General features: G+C 43.9%; 1 protein-coding gene across 1 annotated transcript in view; it reads right to left on the bottom strand.

Annotated features, from left to right (window-relative positions):
- LOC147442980 (N-alpha-acetyltransferase MAK3-like) overlaps positions 1–24,890 on the bottom strand; it is a 37,366-nt gene extending 12,476 nt beyond the window's left edge. Inside the window, exon 1 of the mRNA XM_086528940.1 lies at positions 24,670–24,890. Coding sequence (XP_086385066.1) covers positions 24,670–24,837 — 168 coding nt within the window. The 5' untranslated portion in view covers positions 24,838–24,890. The remainder of the gene's footprint in view (positions 1–24,669) is intronic.
- Positions 24,891–27,085: the final 2,195 nt, after the last annotated feature.

Raw genomic sequence — 27,085 nt, forward strand, 5'->3', positions numbered from 1 at the left:
CACGATCGTATCTAGACTGTTATTGACAGATTTAGCAAGCAGCCTCATTTCATTCCAGTGAAGAAAACAGCCAAGCCGGATCACTGAGCGAGACTATTTGTGGCCCAGATCTTCAGATTACATGGCATGCCTGAGACGATTGTCTCCGACAGGGACCCCAGATTTACGAGTTTGTTTTGGAAGGCAATTTGGGAGAACATTGGCACGCGGTTGCAGTTCTCATCATCGTTCCACCCGCAGACAGATGGGCAATCTGAGATTGAAAATTCAGTGGTTCTAGATTTATTGAAGTCTTATATCTCAGATCAGAAGACTCAATGGGAAAAGTATCTACCTTTGGTGGAATTTGCCTACAATAACACGATACACTCTTCGACGGGGAAGGCGCCATTTGAGATTGTTGAAGGTGCTGCGAAGGTTCCACCCTTCCAAACACGAAAGATATGATTTTTGAAGTGGATGAATATACGCGAGACTTAGATACGGCTTTTGCCAAGGTTCGCGAGACTTTACAGAAGTCTCAAGAACGACAGAAAAAGGCAGCGAATAGCCATCGTCGCGACTTGAAATTGAAGGAGGATGATTAGGTGCTCTTACGTTTTGAGAAGGCACGCCTGAGAAAGAAAAAGGGAAAGGAGAGGCTTTTTCCAAAGCTTAGTATGCGATACTATAGGCCTTTCCAGATCACGAAAAAGATAAATGATGTCTCCTTCCGACTGAAACTGCCAGATACTTGGAGGATTCACAATGCATTTCATGTGAGTCTCTTAAAACCTTTTAAGGGTGATGTGCCTGCTGATGGGGAGCTTGATGAGCAACCCGAAGTGGAAGAAAATGAGGAGATCCTTGTTCCTAAACATGGGATCCTCTAGAGAATTTTTCAACCTTTTGTAACTTACAAGAGTATCCACATTTTCTACATAGAGTCTTGCAAGAGTACAATTCAGCAAATCTTTCCTATAAAGTGAAAACGGAAGATTCTCTTGTGGTTTTATTTAAAGGGAATTTTATAAGTTGGCAACTTAGGTCAGTGATTTAGTGTGGTAAAGACATTGTAACTTACATGACCTACTACATGTTTCATGAAAGAACAACAAAAGAAAAAGTCCAAAACAAATTCCAATGACAAGAGCACCTGGAAGAGCACAAGTTTGGTGGAAAAAAGTTGTCTTTAAGAAACTTTTGGTTTATACCATTGTGAAGTCATGTTCATTTTGCCACATAAGAATATGAAGAATAAAGGTAAAGTCCGAAGGCGGTTCTTGGTTAAGTTCAAGAACTATCCTGCATTGGATGCGAAGTGGATGGAGGAGGAGGACCTAGCAGATACTCCTCAGATTGTGAAACTTTACCTCGATGCTTTTGGTTTAGCATAGTCTACTCCAAATGGAACCCAAAATTCAACTTGGCCGGAGATTTGGTGCAGTGGGATGCACAAGAGGGGAGTCACTCCGCTCCTTTGTCGACAGATGCCTTGATTTAGAAACTAGAGTCACTGATGTCTCTTTGAGCTTCAGCGATACTAAAAGCTGACAGTATTCTGCTGTATGACTTTATGAAATGGAATTCCTGACTATGATACTGATTTGTTCTTGACTTCTTTTAAGTGCGGGAATTGATAGACGAAATGACTACAGCATTTTGGTCTGATTGATCTCGAATAGACATGGTTGCAATAGGGGTTAGTCAATCGGACATCGATGAGGTCCCCACTGGATCTAGATGCGATTGCTAGCTACATTGCCGATACATCATGGTCTAAGATCCAATGTCATGTGATGTCCTGTGATGTCTAGTGATGTTTTGTGATGTCATGTGATGTGACTGTCGATTAGTACATGTGCTAGATGTGTGTTCCTAGTACGTAGGTACTAACAGTTCCTAGTACGTAGGTACTAACAGTTAGTGTCTGCTAAGACGGTTTATGGCCTCTGTCTGTTTTGCAGGCGTAATCGAGGGCGATTACAATGCTTTCAGAAGGGGGGTATGTCACAAAGTGATGACGTGGCTACTCTGAAAACCCTAAAACTTGCAAACCCTAATTTCTGTCAAAAACCCTAATCTACAAAAACCCTAATTCTAGAAACCCTAACCCTAATTGTTAGCTGAAACCCTAAATGTGGCTGAAACCCTAAATGTGGCTGAAACCCTAATTCGGGCGACAGAAATGCCACATGGTAGCAGTACGAACATTCCGAGATTTGCGGCGGAAATTACGGAAAGCAGAAGCCAGCTTTTGGCGACGCAATTTGGGCATGAGAGAGAGAGAGAGAGAGAGAGAGAGAGAGAGAGAGAGAGAGAGAGAGAGAGAGAGAGAGAGAGATGCATTGTTTTATTTTAATAGAAAGCCCTCAAGAGGTTTGTGAGAGAAACACTTTGCTTTGATTTTTAAGCTTTTGGGACTCTGCTTTTGGCATCCCTTGTAAAAACTTTAAATAAGCGGTTTGGGCTCACTCTGCAGGGCATCTTGACGCAGAGTCTGAGAGTGAAACCCTAACCGCTCTCTTGTACTTTGATCATTGATTAATACATAAAGAAATACCAAAAGGGGTGCCATTCTTGGGGCCAATATCTCTAGGCACGGAACTCCACCGAGCCAGTGCAAATCTATTGTGATCTGTGAATTATTTTGAAGTGGTTATTTGGTGCTGTCGTGATTGATTCTTGACTTGGAGTGTCCAAGTCTGTTACACGAAGTGGAATGATACTTCGCATGAAAGTGGTGAGCATGGGAGTGGCGAGGAAGAGTTTTCCCCACCAGGAGGTTTTTCCGACCCTCCCCCTTCCCCATCTACGACAAGGATTGCACTAACTCCTATGGAGGCTTTCGACAAGATGATGATGGACAGGAAGTTAGAATGTGATCAGTGTTCAGTCAGTCCAGTCAGTGTAGATTAGAAGTGATCTGGCACTTTTGTGAGTCTATTCGTGGACCGTGCATGCCCGGACACTTACTGTAGATGCATATCCTCTGGTTACACACAACATGATCATAAGCATTCCCATCAGAATCCTTCAGGGGAATTTTCTAGTGCATTTAGCCTATTTTCCCTATTTTTGACATTTTTCACTTATTATTTTTAAGTGACTTTTGTTGGAAAGTAGGTAGGGCAAATTGAGTAAGTTTGTATATAAGCAAACCTAGACTAGCACTATTTGGCAGAAGAGGCAACAGGAGCACCTTGCTCAACAGGCAACTTCTCAGCAAAACCCATCAGAAGGCCTAGCGTTTTGCAGATTGCAAGATCTAGCGTTTTTCCCATCAAGATCAGCCAACGATTTGCTTTGCAGATTCCGACAACAGCAAGACCACAAACCTTGCGTTTTGATCCCAGATCTTCACCGCCAGAAGCTTCAGCACCTAGCGTTTTTGGAGACCCAGCACCTAGCGTTTTTGACAGTTTTCAACTTAGCGTTTTCAGCATTGAAGCATCTGCATATTCAGTCCTAAGGAGTAGCAGATTCAGCCCGGAAAGACCATCAGTTTCAGCCTTTAAGAACCTCAGTTTTCAGCCCTAAAACCTGCAGATTTTCAGCGACAAAGACCTACAGAAGCAGCCCCAAAATCAACGTTTTTTGATTGCAGCAGATTTCAGCTCATAGCGTTTTTGGACAACAAATAAAAGATTGCAGATTTCAGCCCTTAGATCGGTCTCGCCATCACCGTCGTCGTCATCGATCTAGCCTAGACTTGCATCAGTCATATGCATTCAGTTTGTACCGGTTTGTGCAATCAATAGTAGACCACTCTCGCCGACGAGAGTGGGGCCTTCGGAGGAGGGTTTTACGTCTCTGGTGTCGTATCTCTCTTCTCTCTCCATCTCTCAGTCTCATACACTTGCACGCATAGTGTCCATTCACTTTGTTTGTGATCATAGCATTCTCTCATTAAGAACGGAAGGCTCTATCTTCCATAAGAACAAAAGGAACCTTGAGCACAGTTCGGAGCACTCATCTTGAGCAAAACGCAAACATTCATTCCGTTGCACCCTACATTGGTATCAGAGCTTTGGCAGTGTTCTGTATCACTCAAGGAAAGAACCACAAGAATCACAAGATATCTTTTTTGCTTGTTGCGGTCGCACGAACCCAAGTTCGCTTGGGTGTGTCGATTCCTAATCGTGTTTTTGAAGAGTGACAAGAATCCCAAGAAAGAAGGGCTTGTCCAACCTCCCCTTGTGCCTCTGTTCACTCATTGAGAGCGGACCGTGCACTTAGCGGCCGGCCAATCGACGTGAGGTGGGAAAAAGCAACCTTGGTGTGAGCGCAAGGCCGCCAAGGGGTGCGCCCGCGGAAAAGAGCAGATCTCAGGTGAAGAGAAGATCCTTCTCGAACACAGATTGCAAGCGAAAGAAGAACCTCAAGACCCTCAAGAACCCAAGTTCCTCGTGAACTTAAGACCCAAGACCAAAGAACCTACGCCTTCAATGGATGGTCATCACTTGAAGCGGAATGGATACTTCGCTTGGAGGTGATGAGCATGAGAGAGGCGAAGAAGAATTTTCCACACCAGGAGGTTTTTCCGACCCTCTCCCTTCCCCATCTACGCCAAGGATTGCACTAACTCCTATGGAGGCTTTCGAACAAGATGGTGATGGATATGAAGTTAGACCGCGAAGCACGAAACGCGAAAAGAGAAGCAAACAGAAAGGCCTACGCAGAAGAAATGACAGCCATAGAGCGTAAATACGACTAGGAAGAAAAAGAAAGTCAAGCCAAATTGGATCGCGAGAACAAAGAAAGAGAAGCACAATTTGATCGCGAGAACAACGAAAAGGCAAGCAAAATATGACCGCGAGAACAAAGCAAGACAAGAACAGAGCGACAAACACATGAAAGAGTTCTTGCGACTCTTTTCTATTGTGCAGACGCAGTTTGCAGAGGATCGGAAAAAGGAGACTCTCTCAGTCTCTACTTCTCCAAAGCAAGACACGCATGATTTGCATGATGATTTGATTGACAAAGATAAGCATGATGACTTGAATGATAATGGTGAGCATGATGATTTGATTGACAATGATAAGCATGATGATTTGAATGATAATGATGAGCATGATGATTTGGATGACAATGACAAGCATGATGATTTGCAGGATGATCAAGATGTGATTTCTCACAAGCATGATGAGTTGCATGAAGATGACGCGATTGTTCACAAGGATGATGAGTTAGTTGATGCTTTTACTAGCAAAGCTCATCACGTTGCAGATTCGATCAATCACGAAGGATCGATCTTGGCTCTCGAGCCTAGGTCCAAAGAACCCCCTCAGGAAGAACCGATCTTGGCTCTCGAGCCTAGGTCCAAATAACCCTCACAAGAAGTATTATGTGTTCGCATGATTCATACGCACGCATTGTTCGAGTGTTTCATTCATGATCGTTTCATGTATTTTAGTCAGCGTCTTTATGTGATCCCTTTTCTAGGCATGACATATTGTATGTTGAGCACATTTCACTCATGGATGAGCACGAATGTATGCGGATTTTTCATGAAAAGCTGAAAAGTATGCATTCAAGGAAGTCACATTCCATGTCTCTTCCTTGGCATGACACATTCGTAGAACGAGAACATAAAAGTATGAGCACCAAGCATGGGCATCTCCGTTGTGAATTGCCACAGTTGATTGTTTTAGATCATAAGAGAAAGATTCGATCTCATTGTTTACGTGTGTGTGGTGAACGGTTTGGCACTCCGTCTCTTTGTTCATCTACATTGCATGCACAATCTTTGAGGAAGACGAGATTTTTTCCACTCACTTTACATGAAATGGGTATGTTCATGGTTGTGTGTTGGAAATGGTTTCAGGAATTTTCAGCCATGGAGATTCTTGAAGAAGAAAGAAACAGACTCTAGACGAAGTTGAAGTATCGAAGGAGCCACAGAAGACTGTCGCTTTCGGCGCGGCCCAAAGAAGCAAGCGTTGCAGACCTTTATGAAGTTCAAGTATCGCAAGATCCACACATCAAAGTGGGCCGGCGACGAGTCGCTTCTAGGATTCCGGATGCTATTGGCGATCTCCCTCGGCGCCATACAGTTCGGTACCAGTACCTCACTTTGAAAAGGAGGGGATGTCACGTGACACATCCAACCCTATGTGTCCGTGGACAAGCTACAGCATGATCAGGGTTCAATCAGTCCAGTCAGTCTAGATTAGAGGTGATCTGGCATTTTTGTGAGTCTATTCGTAGACCGTGCATGCCCAGACACTTAGTGTAGATGCATATCCTCTAGTTGCACACAACATGATCATAAGCATTCCCATCAGAATCCATTAGAATCCTTCAGGGGAATTTTCCAGTGCATTTAGCCTATTTTCCCTATTTTTGATATTTTTCACTTATTATTTTCAAGTGACTTTTGTTGGAAAGTAGGTAGGGCAAATTGAGTAAGTTTGTATATAAGCAAACCTAGACTAGCACTATTTGGCAGAAGAGGCAGCAGGAGCACCTTGCTCAACAGGCAACTTCTCAGCAGAACCCATTAGAAGGCCTAGCGTTTTGCAGATTGCAAGACCTAGCGCTTTTCCCATCAAGATCAGCCAACGATTTACTTTGCAGATTCCGGCAACAGCAAGACCACAAGCCTAGCGTTTTGATCCCACATCTTCACCGCCAGAAGCTTCAGCCCCTGGCGTTTTTGGAGACCCAACACCTAGCGTTTTTGATAGTTTTCAACATGGCGTTTTCAGCATTGAAGCACCTGCATATTCAGCCCTAAGGAGTAGCAGATTCAGCCCGGAAAGACCATCAGTTTCAGCCTTTAAGAACCTCAGTTTTCAGCCTAAAACATGCAGATTTTCAGCGACAAAGACCTATAGAAGCAACCTCAAAATCAACGTTTTTGGATTACAGCAGATTTCAGCTCATAGCGTTTTTGGACAGCAAATAAAAGATTGCAGATTTCAGTCCTTAGATCGGTCTTGCCATCACCGTCGTCGTCATCAATCTAGTATGCATTCAATTTGTACCGGTTTGTGCAATCAATAGTAGACCACTCTCGCCGACGAGAGTGGGGCCTTCGGAGGAGGGTTTTACGTCTCTGGTGTCGTACCTCTCTTCTCTCTCTATATCTCAGTCTCATACACTTGCACGCATAGTGTCCATTCACTTTGTTTGTGATCATAGCATTCTCTCATTAAGAACGAAAGGCTCTACCTTCCATAAGAACAAAAGGAACCTTGAGCACAGTTCGGAGCACTCATCTTGAGCAAAGCGTAAACATTCATTCCGCTCGACCTAACACCACGTCAACAGTCAGCGCAAAAACGCGAAAATCCGTACAGTTTGCTACGTCATCACTTCAGCGTGAAATCCGGAAATCCGTACAATCTGCCACGTCATCAGGTCGGCGGATATCTGCTGCTTTCTTCTTCTGTTGCTTCTGTTTTCTAGGGTTTAGGCCCCTCAGCCGGTAGCTCCCTTCTTCAGTGGGTCAACACCTCAACAATTTGTTACAGCCCTCTTGTGGGGCATCACATAATTGCACGGGGGGGGGGGGGGGGGGGGAGAGAGAGAGAGAGAGAGAGAGAGAGCAATGAACGTTGTGCAAGGCTTAAGTACTTGCACTTCACGGTACATAGAGGATAGGCAAGCACACAGTAGCTCTTAACCTGTGACACGTTCTCAATGAAGCATCCCCCCAACATAAATCAAGCGCCCCCCTCTCCTGCACTTGACCTGTAATGCATCTGTGAACAAATAAATGCAAAAGGAGAAGAGTTCCATGCCTGCGTATCGCTGAAAAAGCAACAAAACAGCCATGTAAACACGCATTTGATGCCTTCCAATGCTAAAAATGAGCTCCTTGGTCCTAGGTAAAGTCATTGGAAGCTCAAAAATGCAAAGAAATGGCTGAAAAGCAGAGTTATCAGCCTCCAAAATTACTCCAAAAAGTCAATTACGAGTTCTGCTCTCCCAGACTTGGTAAATTGGCCAAAAAGTACCACTTGGCACTCATGCATGCAATTTTCCCGCATTGGGCTTCCTGCTTAAAAATCTCTCAACTGGTGTATCAGCTTGACTTTGAAGTAAAGTAATAAAATGATCCACTTGTCATTCTGAAGCTAATGACGCGAACAGATTTCGTGGCCCAAAATAGCAATTCCCTAAAATTTAGGAGATGCTTCTATTGGACTCTCACTGGTCATCTGGCCATATTTCACCACTGGACCGCATCCAAAAATGTAATGTAGCCCAGTTCTCGGGTGATTTTCTCTGGGTGACCCCACCTTGTCCTGTGCCTCTATGGAGTTAATTTCGTAGTATCCACAAACTTATTAAGTACAGTGAGGGGACCTAGATGACTTTGAGCTGAGCCTAGACACCCGTTTACTACTTTTACTACTGAAATTCCACTGCCGACCAACTTCCCGTCTCCGGGTAAAACTACTATTTCACACTAGCCATACAATGTCCGACCATTTGCAACTTCAAAAAGAGGGTCCCAAAAATTAAACAAAAATCATCGGAAAGAAACCAACAACTCAAGTTAGCAATTGCCACGTCCTCGTGACACGCAAATTGATGGGCAATCTGAGATAGCTAATTCAGTGGTTTTGGATTTATTGATGTAACAAACTTGGACACTCCAAGTCAAGAATCAACCGCGACAGCACCAAATAACCACTTCAAAACAATTCACAGATCACAATAGATTTGCACTGGCCCGGCAGAGTTCCGTGCCTAGAGATATTGGCCCCAAAGATTGGCGCCCCTTTCGGTATTTCTCTTTGTATTAATCAATCATCAAAGTACAAGAGAGCGTTTAGGGTTTCACTCTCAGACTCTGCGTCCAGATGCTCTGAGAAGTGAGGCCCTCACCACTAATTTAAAGGTTACAAGGGATGCCCAAAAGCAGAGCCCCAAAAGCTTCAAATCAAAAGCAATTGCTCTCTCTCTCTCACAGAGAGTCAAAACATGAAAGCAAAAGCATTCTCTCTCTCTTTCTTATTTAAGTAGAGAAAAAGCGAAATTTGCGTCGCTCATCATTTTCCAAAAAAAATAATAATAATAATAATAATCCGCCTCCGCGATTTCCGGAAATTAGGGTTTTTGGCAAAATTCGAGTCACTCATCATTTTCCAAAAAAAAAAAAAAAAATCCGCCTTCGCGATTTCTAGAAATTACGGTTTTTGGCAAAATTTAGGATTTGCAGGAATTTTAGGGTTTCTGGCAGAAATTAGGGTTTCTGCTCTCCGCCACGTCATCACTTTGTGACATACCCCCCTCTTGAAAGCATTGTAATCGACCGCGATTACGCCTGCAAAACCGACAAAAGCCATAAACCGTCTTAGCAGACACTGACTGTTAGTACCTACGTACTAGGAACACGCATCTAGCACATGTACAAAATCGACAGTCACATCACACGACATCACAGGACATCACCAAACATCACAGGACATCACATGACATTCAACATTCATTCGGATCTTAGACCATGATTTATCGGCAATGTAGCTAGCAATCACATCTAGGTCCAATCAAGACCTCATCGATGTCCGATTGACTAACCCCTATTGCAACCATGTCTATTCGAGATCAATCAGACCAAAATGCTGCACTCATTTCGGCTATCAGTTCCTGCACTCACAAGAAGTCAAGAACAAATCAGTATCATAATCAGTAATTCCATTTCATAAAGTTATCCAGCAGAATACTGTCAGCTCTCAGTATCCCTGAAACTCAAAGAGACATCAGTGACTTTAGTATCAAAATCGAGGCATCTGTTGACAAAGGAGTGGAGTAACTCCCCTCTTGTGCATCCCACTGCACCAGATCTTCGGCCAAGCTGAATTCTGGGTTCCATTTGGAGTAGACTATGCTAAACCAAAAGCATCAAGGTAAAGTTTCACAATCTGAGGAGTATCTGCTAGGTCCTCCTCCTCCATCCACTTCGCATCAAATGCAGGAAAGTTCTTGAACTAAACCAAGAACCGCCTTCGGACTTTACCTTTCTTCGTATCGTTATGTGCCAAAGTCTGTTCAGGAATAAGGATCTCCTTGTTTTCTTCCAATTCGGGTTGCTCATCAAGCTCCCCATCATCAGGCGCATCACCCTTAACAGGGTTCAAGAGACTCACATGCAATGCATTGTGAATCCTCCAAGTATCTGGCAGTTTCAATCGGAAGGAGACATCATTTATCTTTTCAGTAATGTGGAAAGGTCCGTAGTATCACATACTAAGCTTTGGAAAAAGCCTCTCCTTTCCCTTTTTCTTTCTTAGGCGTGCCTTCTCAAAAGTAAGAGCACCCAATCATCCTCCTTCAGTTTCCAATCGCGACGATGGCGATCGGCTGCCTTTTTTTGTCGTTCTTGAGACTCCTGCAAAGTCTCGCGAACCTTGGCAAAAGCCGTATCCAAATCTCGCGAATATTCATCCGCTTCAAATTTCTAATCTTTCGTGCTTAGGAAGGATGGAACCTTCGCAACACTTTCAACAATCTCACATGGCGTCTTCTCCGTCGAAGAGTGTATCGTGTTATTGTAGGCAAATTCCACCAAAGGTAAGTTCTTTTCCCATTGAGTCTTCTGATCCGAGATACAAGACTTCAATAAATCTAAAATCACTGAATTGGCAATCTCAAATTGCCCGTCAATCTGCAAGTGGAACGATGACGAGAACTGCAACTGCGTGCCAATGTTCTCCCAAATTGCTTTCCAAAACAAACTCATAAATCTGGGGTCTCTGTCGGAGACAATCGTCTCATACGTGCCATGTAATCAGAAAATCATCGTGATCATTCTGTATTCTCGGGAGATCAAAAAAAAAAAAAAAAATGAATTCCATTTCAATATTTTCCCAGGGGCGGGTGGGTATGGGTAAAGGCTGTAACAATCCCTGTGCCTTATGCCCGTCAAACTTGACCTTCTGGCATACCAAGCAACTGTGCACAAACTCTTCCACATCCTTCTTCAGTCTCCGCCAAAAGAAATCTCTCTCTACCCCTTTCATGGTGGTAGCAATGCCGCGGTGACCCGTAAAAGGTGGACAGTGGCAATCAGTCATAACCTTTTCCCTCAACGGCTGTGTAACGCACAACATAGTCATTTTCATCAAGTAGCCTTCCCGAAGGAAGTATCCAGCTACTGTCTCCCCATCCCGTATCCGTGTGAAAATATTTGCAAAATCTGTATCTGTGGCATATTGATCGACCATATCCTCGAAGCTCCTATGATGTATCGCAGAAATAGCCAGAACCAACGGTTTTCGAGACAAAGCATCTACCACCACATTCTTCTGTCCCTGCACATGGACAATCTAGAAGTGGAACTGTGACAAGATGTTCACCCACCGCATCTACTTTTCCGAAAGCTGCTTCTATGACAAGAAGTAGTAGCGCCAACTCTGATGGTCTGTAAAGACAGTGAAATCCGCTCCGAGTAGGTAATGCCGCCACTGAGTAAGAGCGTGGATAACCGCCAAAAGCTCTTTCCCATAGATCTGTGTTGTCATCTCCGGCCTAGAGAACAAACGGCTCTCGTAAGCTATGACATGGCCTTCTTGCATCAAGACCGTACCCAGACTACGACCACAAGCATCACAAAATACTTCAAATGACTTCTGCAAGTCCGGCAAAGTCAAATCTGGTCTTGTAGTGAATTTCTCTTTCAATGTCTGAAAGGCAGTCACCTCTGTGGGTCCCCACGAAAAAGGTACTCCTTTCTGTGTCAAGGTATGCAAAGGGGAAGCAACCTCTGCAAACTTTTGTATGAACCGCCTGTAGTACGAACACAGTCCCAAGAAGCTTCTAACTTCATGGACATTCCTCAAATAGGGCCAATCACGGATAGTCTCTATCTTGGCCGGGTTCATTTGCACTCCTGCTGTTGACACAATGTGTCCCAAAAAATGTATCTCTGGTAGGAAAAATTCACTTTTCGTAGCATTAATCACTAATGTGTGATCTCGTAATGCCTGAAAGACTTGAAGCAGATGATCTCTGTGTTCTGCCTCATTCTTGGAGAAAACAATGATGTCGTCAAAGAAAGTGCCAACAAATAGCTTGTACTCTCGAAAAATCCTATCCATCATCCGGTTAAATGTCGCAGGAGCATTGGTTAAGCCAAAAGGCATCACCAAAAACTCAAATAACCCAAAAGTCGTCCGAAAAGCTGTCTTGTAGACATCTCCTGGCGCTATCCTGATCTGATGATATGCACTCTTCAAGTCAATCCTGCTAAAGCACGAGGATCCCTGTAACCTGTCGAGTATATCATCGATCCTAGGAATCGGAAATCTATTCTTGATGGTGATTTCGTTGAGTGCTATAATCGATGCACATTCTCCAAGATCCGTCTTTCTTCAAAACCAACAACACTGGAGAGCAATACGGTGAAGTACTAGGCTGGACAAGACCCTTTTCCAAGAGGTCTTTCACTGAGTTCATAATCTTTTCATTCTGTACTCGGCTCACACGATAAGGTGGCCGATTCGGTGGCGTGCTTCCAGATATCAGATCAATGGTATGATCTTCAGGCCCTCTCAAAAGCAATCGGCATGAGCGTGGAGAAAAAAAATCTTGGCGTTCTTTTCTTCAGGTCAAAACATATTCAACTTTTATCCATCGTTCAGTTCTCCCAAAAGAATGAGTAAGAAAACTGAAGTTCTTCAAGTACAATCTCTAAGCCCTTCATATATCAAAGTCGCTTTCTCGGCCAAGTAGTCAACCACGGCGTAGTTCTTGTGGTACCAAGGGATCCCGAGTAGAACGTCACTCGCGTGCCCTGAGCACCCCTGTCATTGCAAACAAAGTTTGCCAATGCTCGGTGTAATGGCAACATCCCATCCGGGTGCCAGCCGAACTACCTCCGCCTGTGGCGTCAGTCTGTCGGGCGTAGTTCCAAATCGAGCCGCCAAAAAGAAGTTGGCCTTGGCTCCTTCAAAAGAGCTTCCTGATCCTTCACTTTGCCCCAAAAAAAAGCGGCAAAGTTTGTACTTTCATTCATTTGATTCGGTGCAAGTCCCACACCATGTGGTACCAGTTCTACTTTTCTATCTGCCATTTTTGCCACATTCCTCAGCTGCTCTCAAACTCTTAGGCCTGTCGTCGTCTTTATCATTCTGTTCTTTCTGTGCCTTTTCAGGGCACTCTGCGGAGATATGTCCATGTTCCCCGTATCCAAAGCACTTCCCCTCTCTGATGTAGCGAGTCCGCTCCTGAGGAGTAATTCTGGGTCGTGCATCCTTTTTCTCTGGGTTGCTCTTTCTTTCATTCTACTTTCATTCCCAGAAGTCTGTTCGGCTCTTGGTTCATGGCCTCATCTGTGGGGTAGGTCAGACTGCCAGAGTGAATGGCAAAGCCCCGCTTTGCATGACTCATCAACTCCTGAATAGAAGCTGACTTCTGTTCCAAGCAGTGGTCTCGGATCTCTGTAGGCCCAATGTAAACCGCTCAATCTGTTCTCTGAACGAGATCTTCTTGAATGAAGAGGCAGGTAGAAAAGAGTTCCAAAATCTTTCACAGTAAGAATTCACTGTATCGCTCTTGGTCATCCGGAGATGGTTCCAAGCAGCTCGTATATCTCGCTCCAACTCTTGAGTCAACCAAGAAGAAATAAAAAGCCTCTTGAATTTCAGCCATGTAATTGACACAGTCTTGCTTAATAGAAGCGTGGACCACCAAGTGCGAGCATTCCCCTTAAAATAAGAGGCAGCTCTCCGAATCTTGGAGTGCTCTGAATAGCGTCCTCCCGCGAAAGCGATGTCAAACTGCTGTATAAAAGACAAAGCCTTTGAAGCATCGGAGTATCCCGAAAAAGTATCAAACTTAAGTGCTTGGCCACCTTCCTTAAACTCTCGGACTTTCTTGCTTTTATCTTCGAGAAAGTCATCCTGGTTGGCTTTGTAAAAATTCTTCTTGTTCGCATAAAACTTTCCGTCATCGGAATCTGAGCTGTCTGTAGACGAGTCCTCAGTAGAACTGTCAGTCTCTGGGCGAGATTTAGCCTTCTTTGCCTTTCTCTTGCCCTTTCCAAAGCGTTGCTTCTTGCTTCGCTTTTCACCTTTTCTGTCTTCTTCGCTCGAATCCGAGGAGCTAGAAGAACTGTCAGAAGAAGAAGAAGAAGAACTGGGTAGGTCTTCAAACTTGACGTGCTTCTTCAATTTCTTTGCCTTGTCAAATGTCGATCGACGACCCAAATATCCCGGGAAGTCAGTGCCTTTCTTCTGCTTTTTGCCGTGCTTTTTGGCTTTCTTTTGCGTGTCAAAAAGCTGAGCAATCCGTGCATCAACCACGTTCTCCAGTTCCTTCTCCGTATATTTCTTGGAGACAGAAGGTTTCTTGAGAGCGGGTTGCGGGAGTGGTGTTGTGGTTCTCTGCCACTCCATCTGTACCTCTTCCAAAGAGGTCTGGTTCATATATTTTGCCATCTTCGGATCCTTGGCAAAATTGAGCATCATCATTGTTGCATCGCTGATCAACTGGCGACGCTCTATCTCTCGCCGCTCCACCTAAGTAGGCCAAGGCGGGCCATACTCTCTGCCTGAATCTTCGTTGTGATCCCAGCCCGCATCTACAGATGCAGAGGGAGTCGACTGATCATTGCCTGAAGCCATAGATGCCGCGGAAAAAAAAATTCGGGGATCGGATTTCCCGTAGAAGAGAAATCGGCCGTGCTCTGATACCACTGTAACAAACTTGGACACTCCAAGTCAAGAATCAACCGCGACAGCACCAAATAACCACTTCAAAACAATTCACAGATCACAATAGATTTGCACTGGCCCGGCGGAGTTCCGTGCCTAGAGATATTGGCCCCAAAGACTGGCGCCCCTTTTGGTATTTCTCTTTGTATTAATCAATCATCAAAGTACAAGAGAGCGGTTAGGGTTTCACTCTCACACTCTGCGTCCAGATGCTCTGAGAAGTGAGGCCCTCACCACTAATTTAAAGGTTACAAGGGATGCCCAAAAGCAGAGCCCCAAAAGCTTTTAAAATCAAAAGCATTAGTTCTCTCTCTCTCTTAGAGAGTCTTTTCTCTTTTTTTTTATAAAAAAAAGCAAAAGCAAATTTCGCGTCGCTCATCATTTTCAAAAAAAAAAAAACAAATTAATAATAATCCGCCTCCGCGATTTCCGGAATTTAGGGTTTCTAGCAAAAATTAGGGTTTGCAGGAATTTTAGGGTTTTTGGCAGAAATTAGGGTTTCTGGTTTCCGCCACGTCATCACTTTGTGACAATTGAAGTCTTACATCTCTAATCACAAGACTCAATGGGAAAAATATTTGCCTTTGGTGGGATTTGCCTACAATAACACGGTTCACTCTTCGGTGTGGAACGTGCCATTTAAAGTAATTGAAGGTGCTAAGAAGGTCCCTCCCTTTCGAGGCACCAAAGACAAGATTTTTGAAGCCGATCAATACACGAGGGATTTGGACACTGCTTTTTGCCAAGGTTCACGAGGCTCTAGAGAAGTCTCAAGCACAGGACAAGAAGGCAACTGTAACAGACTTGGACACTCCAAGTCAAGAATCAACCGCGACAGCACCAAATAACCACTTCAAAACAATTCACAGATCACAATAGATTTGCACTAGCCCGGCGGAGTTCCGTGCCTAGAGATATTGGCCCCAGAGACTGGCGCCCCTTTCGGTATTTCTTTTTATATTAATCAATCATCAAAGTACAAGAGAGCGGTTAGGATTTCACTCTCAGACTCTGCGTCCAGATGCTCTGAGAAGTGAGGCCCTCACCACTAATTTAAAGGTTACAAGGGATGCCCAAAAGCAGAGCCCCAAAAGCTTCAAATCAAAAGCAATTGCTCTCTCTCTCTCTCTCACAGAGAGTCAAAACATGAAAGCAAAAGCATTCTCTCTCTCTTTCTTATTTAAGTAGAGAAAAAGCGAAATTTGCGTCGCTCATCATTTTCCAAACAAAAAAAAAAAAATCCGATTTCGCGATTTCTAGAAATTACGGTTTTTGGCAAAATTTAGGGTTTGCAGGAATTTTAGGGTTTCTGGCAGAAATTAGAGTTTCTGCTCTCCGCCACGTCATCACTTTGTGACATACCCCCCTCTTGAAAGCATTGTAATCGACCGCGATTACGCCTGCAAAACCGACAAAAGCCATAAACCGTCTTAGCAGACACTGACTGTTAGTACCTATGTACTAGGAACACACATCTAGCACATGTACAAAATCGACAGTCACATCACACGACATCACAGGACATCACCAAACATCACAGGACATCACATGACATTCAACATTCATTCGGATCTTAGACCATGATTTATCGGCAATGTAGCTAGCAATCACATCTAGGTCCAATCGGGACCTCATCGATGTCCGATTGACTAACCCCTATTGCAACCATGTCTATTCGAAATCAATCAAACCAAAATGTTGCAGTCATTTTGGCTATCAGTTCCTGCACTCACAAGAAGTCAAGAACAAATCAGTATCATAATCAGTAATTCCATTTCATAAAGTCATCCAGCAGAATACTGTCAGCTCTCAGTATCCCTGAAGTTCAAAGAGACATCAGTGACTTTAGTATCAAAATCGAGGCATCTGTTGACAAAGGAGCGGAGTAACTCCCCTCTTGTGCATCCCACTGCACCAGATCTTCGGCCAAGCTGAGTTTCTGGGTTCCGTTTGGAGTAGACTATGTTAAACCAAAACATCGAGGTAAAGTTTCACAATCTTAGGAGTATCTGCTAGGTCCTCCTCCTCCATCCACTTCGCATCAAATGCAGGAAAGTTCTTGAACTAAACCAAGAACCGCCTTCGGACTTTACCTTTCTTTGTATCATTATGTGCCAAAATCTGTTCAGGAACAAGGATCTCCTCGTTTTTTTCCACTTTGGGTTGCTCATCAGGCTCCCCATCATCAGGCACATCACCCTTAACAGGTTTCAAAAGACTCACATGCAATGCATTGTGAATCCTCCAAGTATCTGGCAGTTTCAATCGGAAGGAGACATCATTTATCTTGTCAGTAATCTGGAAAGGTCCGTAGTATCACATACTAAGCTTTGGAAAAAGCCTCTCCTTTCCCTTTTTCTTTCTTAGGCGTGCCTTCTCAAAAGTAAGAGCACCCAATCATCCTCCTTCAGTTTCCAGTCGCGACAATGGCGATCCGCTGCCTTTTTCTGTCGTTCTTGAGACTTCTGTAAAGTCTCGCGAACCTTGGCAAAAGCCGTATCCAAATCTCGCGAATATTCATCCGCTTCAAATTTCTAATCTTTCGTGCTCAGGAAGGATGGCACCTTCGCAGCAGTTTCAACAATCTCACATGGCGTCTTTCCCGTCGAAGAGTGTATCGTGTTATTGTAGGCAAATTCCACCAAAGGTAAGTTCTTTTTCCATTGAGTCTTCTGATGCGAGATACAAGACTTCAATAAATCTAAAACCACTGAATTGGCAATCTCAGATTGCCCGTCAGTCTGCAGGTGGAACGATGACGAGAACTGCAACCGCGTGCCAATGTTCTCCCAAATTGCCTTCCAAAACAAACTCATAAATCTGGGGTCTCTGTCGAAGACAATCGTCTCAGACGTGCCATGTAATCGGAAAATCATCGTGATCATTCTGTGTTCTCGGGAGATCAAAAATGAAATCCATTGCAATACTTTCCGAGGGGTGGGTGGGTATGGGTAAAGGCTGTAACAATCCCTGTGCCTCATGCCTGTCAAACTTGACCTTCTGGCATATTGAGCAACTGCGCACAAACTCTTCCACATCCTTTTTGAGTCTCGGCCCAAAGAAGTATCTCTCTACCCCTTTCATGGTGGTAGCAATGCCGCGGTCACCCGTAAAAGGTGGACAGTGGCAATTAGTCATAACCTTTTCCCTCAACGGCAGTGTAACGCGCAACATAGTCTTTTTCATCAAGTAGCCTTCCCGAAGGGAGTATCCAGCTACTGTCTCCCCACCCCGTATCCGTGTGAAAATATCTGCAAAATCTGTATCAGTGGCATACTGATCGACCATATCCTCGAAGCTCCTATGATGTATCGCGGAAATAGCCAGAACCAACGGTTTTCGAGACAAAGCATCTGCCACCACATTCTTCTGTCCCTGCACATGGACAATCTAGAAGTGGAACTGTGACAAGATGTTCACCCACCGCATCTGCTTTTCCGAAAGCTGCTTCTGTGACAAGAAGTAGCGCAAACTCTGATGGTCTGTAAAGACAGTAAAATCCGCTCCGAGTAGGTAATGCCACCACTAAGTAAGAGCGTGGATAACCGCCAAAAGCTCTTTCCCATAGATATGTGCTGTCATCTCCGGCCTAGAGAACAAACGGCTCTCGTAAGCTATGACATGGCCTTCTTGCATCAAGACCGTACCCAGACTACGACCACAAGCATCACAATATACTTCAAATCACTTCTGCAAGTCCAGCAAAGTCAAAATAGGTCCCGTAGTCAATTTCTCTTTCAATGTCCAAAAGGCAGTCACCTCTGTAGGTCCCCACGAAAAAGGTACTCCTTTGTGTGTCAAGGTATGCAAAGGGGAAGCAACCTCTGCAAACTTTCGTATGAACCGCCTGTAGTACGAACACAGTCCCAAGAAGCTTCTAACTTCATGGACATTCCTCAAATCGGGCCAATCACGGATAGTCTCTATCTTGGCCGGGTCCATTTGCACTACTGCTGTGCTGCTGACACAATGTGTCCCAAAAAATGTATCTCTGGTAGGAAAAATTCACTTTTCTTAGCATTAATCACTAATGTGTGATCTCGTAATGCCTGCAATACTTGAAGCAGATGATCTCTGTGTTCTGCCTCATTCTTGGAGAAAACAATGATGTCGTCAAAGAAAGTGCCAACAAATAGCTTGTACTCTCAAAAACTCCTATCCATCATCCGGTTAAATGTCGCAGGAGCATTGGTTAAGCCAAAAGGCATCACCAAAAACTCAAATAACCCAAAAGTCGTCCAAAAAGTTGTCTTGTAGACATCTCCTGGCGCTATCCTGATCTGATGATATCCACTCTTCAAGTCAATCTTGCTAAAGCACGAGGATCCCTGTAACCTGTCAAGTATATCATCGATCCTAGGAATCGGAAATCTGTTCTTGATGGTGATTTCGTTGAGAGTGCTATAATCGATGCACATTCTCCAAGATCCGTCTTTCTTCAAAACCAACAACACTGGAGAGCAATACGGTGAAGTACTAGGCTGGACAAGACCCTTTTCCAAGAGGTCTTTCACTGAGTTCATAATCTTTTCATTCTGTACTCGGCTCACACGATAAGGTGGCCGATTCGGTGGCGTGCTTCCAGATATCAGATCAATGGTATGATCTTCAGGCCCTCTCAAAAGCAATCGGCATGAGCGTGGAGAAAAAAAATCTTGGCGTTCTTTTCTTCAGGTCAAAACATATTCAACCTTTATCCATCGTTCAGTTCTCCCAAAAGAATGAGTAAGAAAACTGAAGTTCATCAAGTACAATCTCTAAGCCCTTCATTTATCAAAGTCGCTTTCTTGGCCCGGTAGTCAACCACGGCGTAGTTCTTGTGGTACCAAGGGATCCCGAGTAGAACGTCACTCACGTGCCCTGAACACCCCTGTCATTGCAAACGAAGTTTGCCAATGCTCGGTGTAATGGCAACATCCCATCCGGGTGCCAGTCGAACTACCTCCGCCTGTGGCGTCAGTCTGTCGGGCGTAGTTCCAAATCGAGCCGCCAATTCCAAGTGAAAAGAAGTTGGCCTTGGCTCCTTCAAAAGAGCTTCCTGATCCTTCGCTTTGCCCCGAAAGCGGCAAAGTTTGTACTTTCATTCATTAGATTTGGTGCAGGTCCCACGCCATGTGGTACCAGTTATGCTTTTCTATTTGCCTTTTCTGCCACATTCCTCAGCTGCTCTCGAACTCTCAGACCTGTCGTCGTCTTTATCATTGTGTTCTTTCTGTGCCTTATCAGGGCACTTTGCAGAAATATGTCCATGTTCCCCGCACCCAAAGCACTTCCCCTCTCTGATGAAGCGAGCTCTCTCCTCAGGAGTAAGCTTGGGTCGTGCATCCTTTTTTTTCTCTAGGTTTCTCTTTTTCATTCTACTTTCATTCCCAGAAGTCTATTCGGCTCGTTGTGTCATGGCCTCATCTGTGGGGTAGGTCAGACTACCAGAGTGAATGGCAAAGCCCCGCTTCGCATGACTCATCAACTCCTGAATAGAAACTGACTTTTGTTCCAAGCAGTGATTTCGGATTTCTGTAGGTAGACCCAAGGTAAACCACTCAATCTGTTCTCTGAACGAGATCTTCTTGAATGAAGAGGCGGGTAGAAAAGAGCTCCAGAATCTTTCACAATAAGAATTCACTTTATCGCTCTTGGTCATCCGGAGATGGTTCCAAGCAGCTCGTATATCTCGCTCAAACTCTTGAGTCAACCAAGAAGAAATAAAAAGCCTCTTAAATTTCAGCCATTTAACTAGCGCAGTCTTGTTTAAAAGAAGCGTGGACCACCAAGTACGAGCATTCCCCTTAAAATAAGAGGCAGCTCTCCGAATCTTGGAGTGCTCTGAATAGCATCCTCCTGCGAAAGCGATGTCAAACTGCTGTATAATAGACAAAGCCTTCGAAGCATCTGAGTATCCTGAAAAAGTACCAAACTTGATCGAGTGGCCACCTTCCTTAAACTCTCGAACTTTCTTGCTTTTATCTTCGAGAAAGTCATACTGGGTGGCTTTGTAAAAATTCTTCTTGTTCGCATAAAACTTTCCGTCATCGGAATCTGAGCTGTCTGTAGACGAGTCCTCAGTAGAACTGTCAGTCTCTGGGCGAGATGTAGCCTTCTTTGCCTTTTTCTTGCCCTTTTCGAAGCTTTGTGTCTTGCTTCGCTTTTTGCTTTTTTTGTCTTCTTCGCTCTAGTCCGAGGAGCTAGAAGAACTGTCAGAAGAAGAAGAAGAAGAACTGGGTAGGTCTTCAAACTTGACGCGCTTCTTCAATTTCTTTGCCTTGTCAAATGTCGACCGACGACCCAAATATCCCGGGAAGTCAGTGTCTTTCTTCTGCTTTTTGCCTTGCTTTTTGGCTTTCTTTTGTGTGTCAAAAAACTGAGCAATCCGTGCATCAACCCTGTTCTCCAGTTCCTTCTCCGTATATTTCTTGGAGACAGAAGGTTTCTTGAGAGCGGGTTTCGGGAGTGGTGTTGTGGTTCTCTGCCACTCCATCTGTACCTCTTTCAAAGAGGTCTGGTTCATATATTTTGCCATCTTTGGATCCTTGGCAAAATTGAGCATCATCTTTGTTGCATCGCCAATCAATTGACGACGCTCCATCTCTCTTTGCTCCGCCTGAGTAGGCTGAGGCGGGCCATACTCTCTGTCTGAATCTTCGTTGTGATCCCACCCAGCATCTCCAGATGCAGAGGGAGTCGACTGATCATTGCCTGAAGCCATAGGTGCCACGAAAAAAAAAAATCGGGGATCGGATTTCCCGTAGAAGAGAAATCGGCCGTGCTCTGATACCACTGTAACAGACTTGGACACTCCAAGTCAAGAATCAACCGCGACAGCACCAAATAACCACTTCAAAACAATTCACAGATCACAATAGATTTGCACTGGCCCGGTGGAGTTCCGTGCCTAGAGATATTGGCCCCAAAGACTGGCGCCCCTTTCGGTATTTCTTTTTATATTAATCAATCATCAAAGTACAAGAGAGCGGTTAGGGTTTCACTCTCAGACTCTGCGTCCAGATGCTCTGAGAAGTGAGGCCCTCACCACTAATTTAAAGGTTACAAGGGATGCCCAAAAGCAGAGCCCCAAAAGCTTCAAATCAAAAGCAATTGCTCTCTCTCTCTCACAGAGAGTCAAAACATGAAAGCAAAAGCATTCTCTCTCTTTCTAATTTAAGTAGAGAAAAAGCGAAATTTGCGTCGCTCATCATTTTCCAAAAAAAATAATAATAAATATAATAATCCGCCTCCACGATTTCCGGAAATTAGGGTTTTTGGCAAAATTTAGGGTTTGCAGGAATTTTAGGGTTTCTGGCAGAAATTAGGGTTTCTGTTGTCCGCCACGTCATCACTTTGTGACAGCAACACATAGACATAGACGCGACTTGAAGTTGAAGAAAGATGATTGGGTGCTTTTACGTTTTGAGAAGGCACGCCTAAGGAAACGAAAAGGAAAGGAGAGGCTTTTTCCAAAGGTTAGCATGAGGTAATATGGCCCTTTCAAATACAAGAAAAGATAAATGGTGTATCCTTCAGACTCAAGTTGCCAGAAACTTCGAAGATTCACAAGGCTTTTCATATGAGTCTTGAAACCCTTTAAGGATGAGGCGCCAGTTGACGGGGAGCCTGATGAGCAACCCGTAGTGGAAGAGAGCGAAAAGATACTCGTTCCAGAACAGATTCTGACACATAAGGAATGAAAAGTGAAGGTAAAGTGATTCGGCGGTTCTTAGTGAAATTTAAGAACTATCCTACATTGGATACGAAGTGGATAAAGGAGAAGGACCTTGCAGATACTCCTCAGATTTTGAAACTTTACCTTGAGGCTTTCGGCTTAGCTGCGTCTATTCTGAAAGATCCCGCAGATCAACAAGGGTTGAATCTGGTGCAAACGGTACTGCACAAGAGGGGAGTCACTCCGCTCCTTCGTCACAGATTACTTGGATGAAATAGTCACTGATTTCCCTTTGGATTTCAAGGATATTGTTGTGCTGACAGCATTCTGTTGTATGACTTTATGAATATTAAAAATGGGAATTCCCGAACTTGAACCTGATTGATGTGTACTCTCTAATCTGATTTTGTTTGAGTGCAAGACTAAAAGACAAAATGATTGCAGCATTTCCGTCTTGAGAATCTATAGACATGATCGCAATAAGAATTAGCTACTCCGGCATCAGTGAGGTCAAGGATGGATCTAGATGCGATTACTGTCACAAACTAGTGACATGACACGTCCCCGGACACACCCTACTAATGGGCACAACCTCGTGAAATGCACCGGCGGGCTAATGTGGCAGCAGGTCCCGGAAAATGTGCCGACAGATTGACATGGCAAGCCGTACAAACCTCCGCAATTTTCGTTGACATGCTAACGTGGCAATGTACGGATTTCCGAAAATTACGTTGCTGCTTTTGGTTGGCTGAATTAGCACTGAAAGCTTTTAAGACAGTTTGCTTTATTCTTTTGAAAGCTTTTGAGAGCCATTGCTATTGAGTTTAAAAGATTTTGGGGCTCTGCTTTTGGACATCCCTTGTAAGAATAAATAAGTCTTTTGGGCCTTATTACTCAGAGCATCTGGACGAAGAGTCTGAGTGTGAGTTCTCACGGACTCTCTTGTACTTTGCACACAGATTAATATAAAAAGAAATACCGAAAGGGGCGCCAATCTTTGGGGCCAATATCTCTTGACACGGAACTACGTCAAGTCGTGTCGTCTTTTGTGAACAATTCTACACTGAATCTTTATTGTGTCGCGATGGGGTGTCCAAGTTTGTTACAATGGTATCAGAGCGCGGCCGTTTTGTCTTCTGCCGAGAAATCTGATCCTTTTCTTGCAACACTTATCGATTCCAACAAGAATCGATCGACTTCTTCTGCATCTGCTGGAGATACAAAGAAGATTCAACCGAATTAACTGAGAAAGAGTACGGGCCACCTCGGCCTACTCAATACGAACTTCAAGAGATGGAATGTCGACAGCAGGTTGACAAGTGCAGAAAGCGGATGATTAAATTTGCGAAGGATCCTCAGTTTACAAAATTTTTGTCTCGGCAATCCGTTGTAGAAGTGCACACCCAGTGGTAGAAAGCCACAGAACCATCCATCAAGTCAAAGGTGCAATAGAAAAAGGTGAATCAGATAATGAACTTGTCTGCAATCACAAGCAAACCTCCTCTCCGTATCGAACAACCAATAGATCTCAAATCTATCGCGATGGGTCTCCTAGTCGTCAAGCACCTAGCGCGTACCGTCCATCAAACAACCACGGGAACTCACCATAAGCAATGCCACACTAAAAGGTGTACACACGACAAGGGAGAGGGAGCGCTAGAAGGGGGGGGGGGGGGGGGGGGGGCGGGGGAGAGAGAGAGAGAGAGAGAGAGAGTGTGCCCAAATGCTGAAGCTCTACAATGATCACACAACATGCCAAAAGTACAAGGGGAGGGGTTGCATATATAGGCAAATCCCAAATTTGCCCTACCTACTCCAAAATCCCACGATCCTGATAAATGGCTAATAAATGCTAATAAATATGTAAACTGACTAAAAGTGACATGACAATAGACACGCATATTTCGTAGCAGAACTGCAGAGCACTTGAGACTCTGACCTTGGGAAACCCTAGGAACGGGGTGCCCGTCTCACGCCAGTCTACCAGGTGAGCAACATCGTGGAGTGCACCGCCGAGAATAGGTACGTCTAGCTCAGATACGGCCAGGCACAACCACAAAACAGCCCCCACTTTCTAATCTGCCCTTGGGAGATACTGGAGCTACCACCGGATAGGAATCTGAACTCTTAACATGTTTGAGGCAAATTTCGAGCTATTCTTTGACTATTCCCGAATGTATAATGGCTCCTAATCAAGTCCCAAAGTTTAGACTCAAACTAAGCTTTGTACTACTGTGAGAAACCAGATGTGCGTGTGTGCAGGTGTGAGATTTCCACCAGTTGTAGGGTATCACTCAAAAAAAAACAAAAAGAAAGAAAATGTGTGTGCGCGCGCGCTTGCACATGTGTGTGTTCGTGGCATACCATGAAGCAGAGCTGCGGCCACAGGGTAATAAAGTAGCGGTATGTGAAAATGGAGTAGGGTTCGCTAAGCTCTTGGTCAATAAGGCTCATGATAATGGGTAGCTGCTCCTCTCCTTGGTAGCTCACGTACCGAATGGGAACCATCGCCGCGCCATTCTCGTCATCCATCTCTGCACCGGCGACAAGTAGACGAGCCCGTCTCTCTCCCGGGCAAAAACAGCCTATATAACCTTAGGCAGCGTTCAGACTGCCATAAAGAGGACACGGACGTTTTGGTCATGCTGGCATAATAAGAGCTAGTTCACTTGGGACATGGGTGGCGCACTTGTTGCCAACGAGCAACCAACTACGTTTCTGTTCATGTGAGGAAGAGCTAGCCGCTGCCAACGTCGTGCGCAAACTGAAAAAGGTGCAATTATTTTGGCTTTTAGTGGTTTAGCAGGGCAAATATAACCACTTACGCGTGAGGTTCTTTCTCTTTTTCGGCGGTTGTCTGCTCGCTCCACCTCTTGAGCAGGAGCAAGAGTGGAAACTGGTTGTGAACCAATGGTGAAGAAATTTCATATACTTCATAATGTCAACTAAAAGTGTGCACAACTTGTGCGCAACCACCAACCCATGTGAACTGGCCCTAAGAGCCAAGTCTCCCTTGAGATTTGTAGGATTAGTAGAATTTAGAATTAATGTTGCTAAATCCAAGTCACATTGCATTGAAAAATAAATAAAAATAGCAAAAGGCATTGTTCAAGCTCACAAAAAGCTAGTTGACTTGCATTAATTTTCTAGAAAATAGCTTTTTTTCAAGCGAAATGCACGTAGTTTTGGAAGAAAGTAGCATTGCAAGTATTAAGGGGAAAATTGTAGCCCACTTGCTTACTATCTATTTTAAGGGGTAAAATTAATTCCACTTAAATCAAGTGAGACTCGGCTCTAAGATTCGCTAAAAAAAGAAGGGAGCAGTGTTCACACAAAACCTCTAAATTGTTATAGTGGACTTGTAAAGTTTGGAATTTCATTGGTCACCCAAAAGTAGAAGATTCTAGAAAACGGTAGATTTTGTCGAAGGAATGAGATAGGCATGGTTAGTCTAAAACTAAAAGTTATATATGAGCGGGAGAAATAGATTTAAAGGTTGTGCATCCCCCTCCCTATGTGTGTGTGTGTGTGTGTGTGTGTGTGTGTACACGCACACACAATAATTACAAGCGAAAGGTGTGTATTATAAAGTAAACGGATTACAAAGGAAATACACTAAGTGTGCAGGCGATCGATATGGGGATTGTATACAAGGCTAGGCTCAACTTGAGATGATTTACAATGAAGGAGCACTCTCTTTATATAGAGAGAAGAGGTGCCCTGTAAAGACAAGTATCTTGTCGTGCACACTAAGTTACTAGTGGAGAAGGAATCACTTTTCTAAAGTGACTTTACTAGTGAAGAGGGAATCCCTTTTCTAAAGTGGCTTTAGCTTTTGAGGTAGAATCTTCAGAGGCATGCCACTACGAATGTGATAGGCTGCAATCTGTCCAGAATATCATTGCCGATGATCATATCATAACTGAGTTGAAAATAGAGATAGACGAAGATAGGTATTCTGGCTTTTCCAAGCAATAGCCACAATTTAACCCGATTTTTTATCGGCTCTTCTTATTTGTTAGCACACTTGATAACAAATGGTTCTTTTAGTTTTTTCCAGAAGTTTTCAGGAACAAACCTTTCGTTAAGGAGTTTCAAGTTGGCTCCTATATCTAATAAAGCATTGAGGGAACTCTAAAATTTAATATTCAGGATTATTGTAACGGAGACTTCTTTTAATGGTGAAAGATTGCTATCTCCATTTAGTGGTTCATGAATTTCTTCTTGCTGGGAGGAGATGAATTCCTTTACCTATTTGGAAATCCTTGCAAGGCTTTGATGATTATTGATAATCAACTTTGTGATGTGACGTACGCTGGTTCGGATGTCATCAATGTCTTCTAGAAGTTTGTCAAGTTTAGAAAGAACCAGACTTGTTTTGTTAGAGGTTTCTGATTGGCGATTATTGGGTAGAACCTTTCTTCTTGTGGTTGCTTACCCTTTCTCTTGCTTCATATAGATGTTTCTTTTGGGATTTTATCATGGGATTGCTCATCTTTTATGATTTGAGCAAGAGCTTGAAGCCTTATAGGATCACCAATCCATTGTTGGATTTGTCTACCGATTGGATTGGTCCATGCTTTCTTTATAGTTTCAAGATTAATTGACTTGATCTGTTCATCATCCAATTGCTTAGGAAGGTTAGCCTCTTCAGAGATTTCTAATTCTGAATCAGAGTTTGCATACTTGACATAGAACTTCCTCCAGTCGTTCCATCTTGACGCTCTTTGTACTACCACATTGGTGTTAATCCATTTGGCCTTTTCTTTATCAGTTTGAG

The sequence above is a fragment of the Adiantum capillus-veneris genome, chromosome 14, assembly GCF_014529385.1.
Source record: "Adiantum capillus-veneris isolate H3 chromosome 14, ASM1452938v2, whole genome shotgun sequence".
NCBI lineage: Eukaryota > Viridiplantae > Streptophyta > Polypodiopsida > Polypodiales > Pteridaceae > Adiantum > Adiantum capillus-veneris.